Here is a 10,775-nt window from a genome sequence, read left to right on the forward strand (position 1 = left end):
CCTATTGAAATGGGTCCTCCCTTCTATGTTTCCAAAGTTAGGCTTTGCAGAGCAGGAAGGAGAGAATGAGCCCTCTAAGTCTTGTGCTCCCATCCTTTCCACCCTGGAGGAATCACATAGAGTGGAGGATGGAGAAAGAACTGCTCTTAGCATTCACACAATATTTGAAATGATAAAAAAAAAAAAAAAAAAAAAAAAAAGATGGATGGGCAGAAAGCATTTAATTTAATTCAAGGTCCACTCACCTTGGTTTTTATTAAATCAAGATGGGGGCTGCTAGTGAACTGGCATATGTTTTAGAGTTACGGTTTTCAATAGAAATTTCACTCTCCCATCATGGGCACAGGGCACTTTCTGGATCACCTTGGGAAGCCTCTACTGTTTGTTGATGACTTACAGAAACTAGGATATTGAACCCTTAGGATAATGGAACCCAGTGCCTTAAAATCAAGGCTAAAACCCTGCTCAGGTCAGCTGTTGTCCAATCACCTAAGAGAACACGCTGGACAAGATGTGTGAGACAGGGTGAAACGCTTCCTGCAAATTCAGGTCACAAACCGGCGTGGGGGACCTGCCAGACACTGTCCTCCTGCCTCTCCTTTGCTCCAACAGTTATGACATGTGAACCAGAAGAAGGTGACTTCGGGTCAGACTTCAAAGAACGTTATTACATGTAGTAATAACTGCTTATTTAAACCAGTTTCATGCTAAGATTGTCTACACACACAAATGTTAGCTTTGGGGCGGAGGGGGAGGCAAGAGAGGGATAAAAGTTGAATCCAATATAGCCATTTCTAAGACAACTTGTCCGCAACAGTTGGGTAACACTAGTCGGCAAACATTTTCTCCTTGGACATGGGGGCCCAAGGGTCCCAGCCGAGAACAAGTCAGTTAGTTCCAGCTGAATGATATTTGGGTTAAAGCAGCCACCACTACATGTGGAGAAGGGTGGCCATGCCAGATGTGGGGCTAAATGGCCACTGCCAGCCTCACTCTCAGCGTGACTGATGCCCCATGGGGGTCACCGCTTTTCTTCAGCATGGAGCCCAGCGTCCAGGGCTTAGTGAGCAGGTGGACGCCATGCTTCCCCACCTGCCACCAGCACTGTGTGTCCTTGATCATGACCGGACGGGGTGTGACTCCTGGGGAGTCTCTGGTGAGTCTAGGAGCTCAAAGGAGCTTCTCCAAAAGAAAAGCCAGAGCACAGCATGTCCCTCGGTCATCCTTTGGTGATAAACAGGGACAGTTCAACATCTGCCCTCGAGGAACCAGGAAGCAGGCTTCAGATCCCCCCCGAAGCCAGGGAACCGGAATCCCTGGGCTCGCCAGATGGTGGCGGCCGGTGGAGTCCGCCCAGGCGCCCCAAGCCCTCCCACCCCCTCTTCTCACCAGCCGTCTCATTCCAAGCTCTCCAGCAGGAGCGGCGTCCTTCACTCAGAGACCGGCAGAATGTTCTGGCTGTGGGAGTCCCCGGTGAGGCCGGAGGAGCGGAGGGAACGCCTGTGGAGGACCCTGTTCAGAATCTCCTTGCAGCTCTTGCGGTACTGGTGTCGCAGCAAGGAGTACACGAACGGGTCAGATGCGGCCTTGCTGTAGGCCAAGCACTTGGACAGCACCCCCCAGTGGGAGCTGATGGGCACCGCGGAGGACAGCTCCACCAGCCTGCGGACAGAGACGGGGAGGGCGTTTGTTACGAGAGCGCAGCTGGGCGCATCCCAGGCTCCAGCCCGAGCCCCTGACCCCAGCTTCCTGGCCACGCTTCAGTTTCTCTGAGGCTTCCTCCTCCCACGACAATGACAACAGCAATTTACAACCATAACTATGGTGGCCGTTCTCCAGGCACTTCTTTTAGTCCAGGTACTCGGCTAAGGACGCACTTTACACGTGATTTCGTGGAACCCTGGGAGATTAGACATCTCCATTTTACATGTGAGGGAATAGACGTCCAAGGAGGTTAAGTACTGATAGTTTGCCAGTAAACTGTAAAGGCAGGGATTTGAACCCAGGCACCCAAGCTGATCTAAGAATTGCACCAATAGCTAATTGCACCCTGGCCATTTGGTCCGGCTGTGCAGCTGACCTGCTGTGTGACCCTGGGCAAGTTGTTTCCCTTCTTGGGGCCTGGGTGTTTTCTACGAGAAAGGGGGAGTTGAATAAAATCACGTCTATGATCATTGTAACTAGGACAGACTGATCCTTGGCTTCAGATCCTAGCTCTGCCTTCCAGCGGAGCTTGCCTGGGAGGAGGGGCTGAGATTAATTTTGCAAATATTCATCAAAGCTCAAAGTATGTCTGGCATCAGGAAAGAATCTGCTGGTGGAAAAAGGTTCTTCCCAGGGCTGGGATTCTGGTGGCCCCTGGCTCCAGCAGCAGTCAGGGCACCCTAAAGTGACCCTCGTTCTTTGGAAGAAAGTGAGGGAAGAGGCAGCTCCTGTGTCAAAGGGGCACAGTTCTGAGAGTCCTCCAGGTATCCATCGAACAGCTCCATTCAGTGGTGCTAAGGCCAGGCTGCGAGATAGCAAAAGCCCTCCTCTGTGTAAACGGAATTCTCCCAAATCAAGCCATTTATTCTTTTCTCCCAAGTGTGTCCAGCACCCCTGGCCATGTTTGGACGTTACCCAGCATTAATATAAGGTAGAAAAGGCCACAGAGCTGAGAGAGAACTTAAGAGATTATAAATTACCCTCTCCCTATCCACCGTCAAATGAGGAAATCGAGGCCCAGACAGGGGAGGGGGTTGCCCAACATCACACAGCAAGTCAGTGGTAGAGGAAAATCCAGCATCTGTGCTCAGACTGGGATCTAGCACCTGTATTCCACCTGGCGGGCAGAGGGCATGGAGGTCGGCAAGATGGAAGGCAGCGGTGGCTCTCAGCTTGGAGGGCTGCCCAGGTGAGAACCCAGGTACGGAGAGGAGTGAGCTTGGGCTGTGACTCTGGGCTGCCAACTTCAGTGATTTTCCTGAAGGCTTCTTTGGGCTGAGGCTGTGAGGACGAGCCCAGGCGAGGAAGGAGGAGGAAGCTGGGGGGGTGAGATCCCCCACTGCAATGACCCCCTTTTCGAATAGATCCTTAATGAATCCATTCTGAGGCCCTTCTTTTAGGCGTCCCATTTCCAGGACCCCACTATGCACCCTTGCCCTCCAACTCCGAGGGGGTAATGCCATCATGGTTTTGCTCCTGTCCTTGGGAGCCCGAATGGGAAGATGGAGCTGTTGGCATTTGAGAAATCTGTACCTTTAAGAAATCTACTTTGGGAAGTGATGAATTTAAGGGAACAAACCCCCCCCCCGAGTTTAGAATTCACACCTAATAATAACAGTGAAACAGCTGAATACTATGGGATGCCAAATTACTTTTCCAGAATGTCTGGTCTTCTCTACATTGCTAAATTCAGTCTGAGCATTTTGGCTCTCCCAGGAGGATTTATTAAGAGTCATATATCATCAAACCATCCAGCAGGATCAAAATGATTATTTGCAGGTTCTGCAGATTTCACAGAGTAAAACTATTTGGGACAATTTAAAATTTCACCATTTAGATAATTAAGAGGTAAAATCTGTCGCATTTGCTTCTCAGAGATTTTATGTAAAATCTGAACTTGCCTGGCTCAGTAATAATAATTCCCAGTTAAGTATCTCCTTTGGGCCAAATACGTGATGTGCACAATCTCTAACCTTACAATTATTCTCTGCAGAATGGGCATCGTTAGTCCCATTTTACAGACGAAGAAATCAAGGCTAAGAGACTGAGCAGCAAGCCGGCATCTCCTCCACGGGGAAACCCAGTTCCTTCGAACTGCAGCCCATGCCTTGTCTAGGTGCCATGATGGGATTCAAATCTCCACATTGCAGATGGGACGGGATGCGTTCTGGGGTCCCTTCCAGCCCCAAGAGTCCCCTTTCCATGAAGTGGTTATGGGCTACCCAGCACTTCTGTCACTTGCCCCGTCCACAGTGTACATGACTTCTGCTTTGAAAAGCCCGCATCTGGCCTCCATCAAGGCATCAAAAGAGATGCTTTGGATCAGTCTGGGCCCGGGCACTGCTCCCGTGTGGCCCCCGGGCCAGGCTGAAGCTAGCATGCTCCCTTCCGCGACCGGATGTGGCTGGCTGACCTGCTTTTTAATTTTCCTGGGCACGTGGACCCCTCTGCCATGTGCCTGCTGTGTCCGGCTTTGTTCTGTTCCAGCTCTGACAGTTCCAAGTCCCCACTTGTTTAAGGGGACTGGGCAGGGGCAGGGACTTCCGTATTGCTACAACCGCTTCTTTCTAATGCTAGATCTGGGCAGGGAATGATCGCGTGGGCCCCTCCAGATGACCTTTTAGAAAGGGAACACTGCAGCCCATCTTCTCATGCCAGATCCAGCTCTGCTCATCCCCTCCAAACACCCTCCCCTCCAAGCAACGGCCATTATTATTCTGATCAGTCACAGTTTCCACGGGAGCAGGGTCACTGTGTGCTACTAGGTGCCTGCCATGCTCTGCCTCTTCTCTCTCTGCTACGAATCATGGTGGATTATTGAACTCCCTTCTCCTGCCCCTGCCCCCAGCTCTGCCCCAAGAGCCCTGCGTTTAGGGGTTATTGGGCTCAGGTGTTAACAAAGTGAGACTTTGTTTCCTTTTGCTATAGCTCCCTGTTGTAGGTTGAACTATGTCTCCCCAAATTCATGTGTTGAGGTCCTAACCCCCAGCACCTCAGAATGTGATCTTATTTGGAAATAGGGTAGTTGCAGGTGTAATTCGTTAAGGTGAGGTCCTAATGGAGAACGGTGGGCCCCTAACCCAATGTGACCGTGCCCTTATAAAAGGGGGGAATTTGGACACAGATGCACGCCAAGAGAATGCCACAAAAGGATGACGGCAGAGATGGGGTGATGCTTCTAGAAGCCAAGGAACACTAAAGGTTGCAAGTTCACCATCAGAAACTCACGGGGAGGCCTGGAACAGACTCTCCCTCACAGGCTCAGAAGGAACCACCCTGCCAACACCTTGATCCTGGACTTCCAGCCTCCAGAACTGAGGCCATACATTTCTATTGTTTAAGCCACTTAGTGGAAGCTAGTTATGGTGGCAGTGCTGGGAAACAGATCCACATCCGCTAAGGAGCCCCGTGGGGGGGTACAGGGGGTTGTTAGGCAGGATCTGGTTGTTTGTGGGTCCCTGGTCATAACACCAACATGGCACCAAGCCCCATGGAGTTCCTGGAGCCCGTGAGCACTAAGGGTAGTCCCTGGGGTCTGCAGAGGTAGCAGCCCCCGGAGCAGGGCACTGCCCCCTCCCTGCCCTCCCCTTCCATTAAGCACCAAGGTGACTTTCCATGCACCGCCTGAGGTATGTGCTGGAAAAACCTCAGCCATCAGGCTCCGTTCAGGGGGAAACATTTATGCTTCCGTGCTCACAATGCACACATGCCTGCCCCAGACAGCCTGACACAGCTCCCCCGAGGATCCCCTGGGCTGAGAGGTCAGGCAGAGGGTTGATGGGGGGGATGACAAAGGCAGGGGAAGCCAGGGCAGGAGTCTGCTTTCTCAAGCATCTCAGGTGACTCTGAGGCAGGTGGTTCGGAGACGCGCTGTGAGCACCTGGGGACGTCTGGCCAGAGCCTGGCTGGGGTGGGAGGTGTGAAATGCTGCCAGGTGTGGCCTGGGACCACATCGGAAGCAGAGCACAGAGATAGGTATTTTTCTGACTCAGGGTGACACGGAACAGATACCCATCCTCTCTCGCCACCCCAAGTCCTATGTGTCTGCCCCACCTCTGCACCCCGTAGCTCTGTATTTGTTCCGGGGGACTCCTCCAAGGAGCCATGTCCTTTCTCTTAGCACAGGGCCCTCTGATCTGGGTCACGGGAAGTCTCTGTGCTGGCTGTCACAGCAGAGGGCTGACAGGCCAGGAAGCCGGCCCCCTGGCCCCTCAGCCACAGGGACCTCTCACCCGCCCCTGCAAGCCTGACCCTCCTGGTCCCGGGAGGAAGATGGGGTACACCTGCCAGAACTCTCAGGCATTCTCGGAACCCCAAGAGAAACCAATGTCTCAATTCTGCTCGACAATGGACTCTCCAAAGAAACTAAATTCTGGGGATGAGAACAAGACCCGTAATACCAGTAGCCCCAGACCCAGCTCCTCCTCTGTGTCCCCAGAGGCTCAGTGCTTTGGCAGCCGCTTGACAAACATTGTCTCAAGCACCTCCCACCAGCCCCCTTCCGCAGTGTTGCTTGCGCTTCACACGAAAGGGGAGGAACCCAGGCAAAGTGACGGGCCAAGGCCACACGGCCTGGACGTCGAAGAGCCAGGATTTGAACCCTGGACTGTGGGCACCAGAGACCACAGGCCTTCCTGGTGCCAGGCTGCCCCTCCCAGCTCCTTGACTCGGTTCCAAGGGGCAGTCAAGGCCTTGAATTTAAAGTGGTAAATCCACACCCCCTCTTTACACCTCCTGTGCGTCCATCATCTCTCCCCACTGCCACACACACACACACACACACACACACACACACACACACACACGCTGTGCAACACACACAACGTGGGCCACAGAATGTCCTTTGGGAAGCAAGCCCAATGTCTTCCCAAGAAGACTTCTGGAGAATCCGGTCTGCATATTTGAAGATCTGTAAGTAATAAGCTGAAGCTTTAAATGTTCATGAGACATTAGCAGGGAAATGGCATTTTATTAATAGAATATTAACACCGGACAGCCACCTGCATATTAAGCCCCTCTGACATAATTCTGTGACTCTGAAAAGCCACAATAATGGTGCTGTCTGATCCACAAATGCCTCAAAGCCCCACTCCGATGATCTGGGACAACCGTAATTATTTGTAAGCCTGACCCGCTGCAGAGATAATAGCCTCACACATGCTTCTAGACGTGCACGTTTTAATTCAGAAAAACATAATTAGAGCTTTTGGATGCGAATGTCTTGCAAATCCTCAGACCATGCTCAAACACTCTGGAAAGAGCCTGATGTGACCCACTAGGGCTTTGAGGACCTGGGAACCGGTGTGAGTGTGTGAATAGAAGGTAGTGACTCCTATTAAGAGTGAGGGTGGAGGTTGTGTCCCTCTGTCATCTGACAGGCCACAAAGTGCAGGTGCAAGGGGCTCTTTGGCTGGTTGGTGCAGTTGGGGGAACTGTCTTTCTGAGAGGTGTTGGCTTCATGGTCAGCGTCAGTCCACCGAGTCTGATGATGGCTCCAGTTGCCAGCATTGATGGCCTCTGAGCCCCACTCCAGGCCCACACGAGTTGCTGTCAGCCAGGTGGGAGGTCAGAGGTGACTCCATGTGAACCCACCGCTGCTTCTGGTGAAAGAACTCACTCACCTACCTGCCTTTACCCCCAGGAGTCTGGATACTATGTCTGGTTCATGCCAAGATGCCTGGGCACAGGAAGTTGGATCAAAAGCCTGCAGATAAGCATTTCTACATTTTCAGTGCCCGGTCCCCAGGCTTCGGAGATGTAACATGCCCACAGGGCTAAATTATTGCCAATAGACCTGGCACTGACCTTTAACCCTTGGTTCTGCCAGTCACTACTCCTGTGGCCTTGGGCCACTCATCTCACCTCGCTGACCCTCAGTAAGATGAGGACTCTAGCACTCACCTTGCAGGACAGCTGTACTAGGTGCGATCAGGTATGTACTGGCACCTCCTGGGTAGATTACAAGTGTCAAATAAGTGATAGGTATGGTTATAAAGACTCCACGTTCTCCAGTAAGGGAAGCCTGAGAATCTACTGCAAGACTTGAATGGTTCTTGACCCAAGAATGCTGCTTCCCAGTCTGAGAAAGTTATCAGGCAGATGTGAATAGACTGGGAATAAAGAGAAGGGACCTCCTCCCTGCCAGCCGGACCTTCCTGATCAACTTAGAGGGATGGCAGGTGTCACAGCACAAGCCCCTTCTCTCTCTCGACGTTCTGATTCTGCCAGCTCCCAGCATTCCCCACGGTGGTTGGCCTGAGGTGAACCCACATGCTTCTGCACGTCTCCACCTATAAGGCTCCAATGGGGGGAGTAGCAAGGCGGGCTGCTTGGACAGAAGTTGTCACTGGGGAGCCTCGGGAAACAGCGGTTTCTGCACTGACAGCTCAGTGAGGGGTTTAAGTGACACCTGAACACCTTGACCTTATCATCTCAGAAGCTGCAGCTTCCTGGTTCTGAGGGGGTCATGGCACAAAGTGCCCTCCTATATCCCCTGGGAGGGAACCCCCATGCCCTCAGAGAAGCAGAACAGTGCAGGGCAAGGGGCCCCACACGTGGGCTTTGGCTCCAGGCAGACCCGGGCTGGAACCCTGGCTGAGTCACTCACTGGATTGGCTTCAGAATCCCTATCAACACTGCGCTGGCTTGCCCCATGCAGCGGATCCCAGGTGGCCTGCAATCAGCTCGCCCTCCCTGGATGAGACACTGCTAAGGAAACTTCCACTTCCATAGCCCACAGCTCTAGGTTCTCCATAAGGAATCACTTCCTGCAAGAAGTTAAATTCTCAACTACATTTCCAGAGCAGAGTCTGATTTCTGCTTCTTCTGAGACTGGGGTGATTTTGTCTACACTTGGAAACCAGCTTGAGAACAGCAGGAGAATCAATTGCCGCCCAGAGTGTGCATGGTCCCGATTCCAGTGCTGGCGATAGTAGGATATACCAGGGTGAATGCCTTGCATGGGTTATTTTATGGATTCCTTACTAGATGTTGATTTCCCCTCACAATCAATGTGTGGTTCTCAGCCCGGACTCAGCGTAAGATGGGAGAGTTTGGGTCGGGCTCCTCGGAGACGGGTGTCAGAGCAAATCCTGCCTCACCCCCACCCCAGCCCACCCTGTTTGGCAGTTTCGCGGCCCTAGTGGTGGAAGTGTAGCTCTGGTGTGATCCTGGCCGTGCCCAGCACACACCTGGTGCCCAGAGGGCTCCCCTGCATGCAAAGAGCAAGTTCACAGGTGTGCATCTCCCTGAGGTGTGCCTGGGGGCCCAGCTACCACAGAGACTGCCTAGTCTTTCATCAGAATCGCTTCTCCCCCCGTCACGGCAGGGGGGGGTATGGGGGTGTGGACAGAGGGAGGTGGTCCCAGAGGGGTGTGATTTCAAGGGGATTAAGCACAAGGACCTTCTGCCGCAACACTGTCACCCAGCGTTGGGACCTGATGTCCCCTCATTCAGACCCTCCGAGGACTCCTGCCTCAATGCACCTGACCCCACAGAGGAAGACACTGATTTGGCCACTGCTTAGAAACTCCAAAATCGAGCAGGGCGCTGGACAGGAGAGAAGGGAGGGAGGGACTTCTGAGCACTCCTGCAGCGCGGCCAGAAGGGCGATCCTGGGAACCAATGGGGTCCTGGTCAGAAAAGGATGATACGGGCAGCTAGAGGCCAAGGGAAAAAAGGAGCTGGGAGCAAGGGCATCGGCACACCTAGACCCCAGATTCCCTGACTACAGGCCAGCCCTGCCCAACAGAAAGAGAAGGTGAGCCACAGATGGGAAAAGAAAGCGGTGAAATTAATTTTAATTACAAATCTTATTTAACCCAATATATCCAAGATTTCGCCATTTCACTATGGAATCAATATAAAAAGTTTTAATTTTATATATCTATATATATCTATATATATATATATGTACAGTCATGCTAAGCCTTGGAAACCCAGTGTGCATGTTACACCTACAGCACATCTCAGTTTGGACAAGCCATGTTCAAGTGCTTCAAAGGGACCTGTGTCTGGTGGCTCCCGTGCAGGGCTCTAGACCTGGCTCATGCTGTCCCTTCTGCTGGGATTGTCCCCCTGCAGAGCCAAGCCCACTTTACTCGCTCCTGCCTCAGAAGCCTGGGACACTTCCCTATCAGATGCTATGACACGGTACTCGGCGTCCTGGCTGGACGTGGCGGGCCTAGACCAGGGGCTCTCACCCGGGGGTGATTCTGGTCCCCAGGTTGCCTAGATTTTCTAGTTGTCAAAACTGGGGAGCAGGAGGGAGGAGGTGCTGCTGGCGGGTAGTGGGTAGACGACAGAGATGCTGCTAACATCCTACGACGCACAGGACGGTCTCCCATAGAGAATGTCAGGAGTGCTGAGGTCTAGCGGGCAGTTCTAGAAGGAAGAATTGATGGCTCTTCTCTGCCTGGGGCAGACCCATGAAGAGACCTGCACACAGTCCTATGTCCTATGTTTAAAGTGAAATGCAGGCCCCCTGGCTTTCCCCCGGAGAGAGTGGCATGCACAGAAAAGACAGCAACAGACACTCCGGGTTGTGGTGTCTGGAGAATGGGGGCTGCTCTGGAGAACCCCAGCTCACTGTCTGCAAATTGGCAGGGCCTCTGTTAGTAGAGGACAGACATTCTCCTGGGCTGCAGAAAGCAGGATGGGGGGCATAGGTGGAGCTATGGGGGACCAGGCTTCAGCTCAGTATGAGTAGGGACAGGAAAAGACAGGGCGACCTGGGCACATTGAGCCCCTCCTCTCCAGAGCATGACTCTGGGGGACGCTGAGGCAGGGCGTCCCTTCCATGTCCCTGCCAACTGAGGATGCCGGGGGATGCAGGGGGATGGGCCGTGCGCTCTCTCTTTCATACGGTGGCACGCGCATGCACACAAAACCCTGCACAGATCCTATTTCCCAGGCTCCACCTCCACCTCCTAATAGAACATCAAAGTCCTTTTTATTGTCACCTTCCCAAACAGCTAAACCATTTTGGATACAAATTTGTATGGGTATTTTCCCCTCAGTGAGCAAAACTGAGTGGGTGATACTTTTTTTTTTTTTTTTTTTTTTTTTTTTTT

General features: G+C 52.6%; 1 protein-coding gene across 1 annotated transcript in view; it reads right to left on the reverse strand.

The window, feature by feature from the left end:
• Positions 1-564: 564 nt before the first annotated feature.
• GPR26 (G protein-coupled receptor 26) overlaps positions 565-10,775 on the reverse strand; it is a 21,516-nt gene continuing 11,305 nt past the window's right edge. Inside the window, exon 3 of the mRNA XM_007468738.1 lies at positions 565-1,662. Within this exon, the coding sequence (XP_007468800.1) occupies positions 1,431-1,662 (232 nt within the window). The 3' untranslated portion in view covers positions 565-1,430. The remainder of the gene's footprint in view (positions 1,663-10,775) is intronic.

The sequence above is a fragment of the Lipotes vexillifer genome, unplaced genomic scaffold (assembly GCF_000442215.2).
Source record: "Lipotes vexillifer unplaced genomic scaffold, Lipotes_vexillifer_v1.1 scaffold741, whole genome shotgun sequence".
Taxonomy (NCBI): Eukaryota; Metazoa; Chordata; class Mammalia; order Artiodactyla; family Lipotidae; genus Lipotes; species Lipotes vexillifer.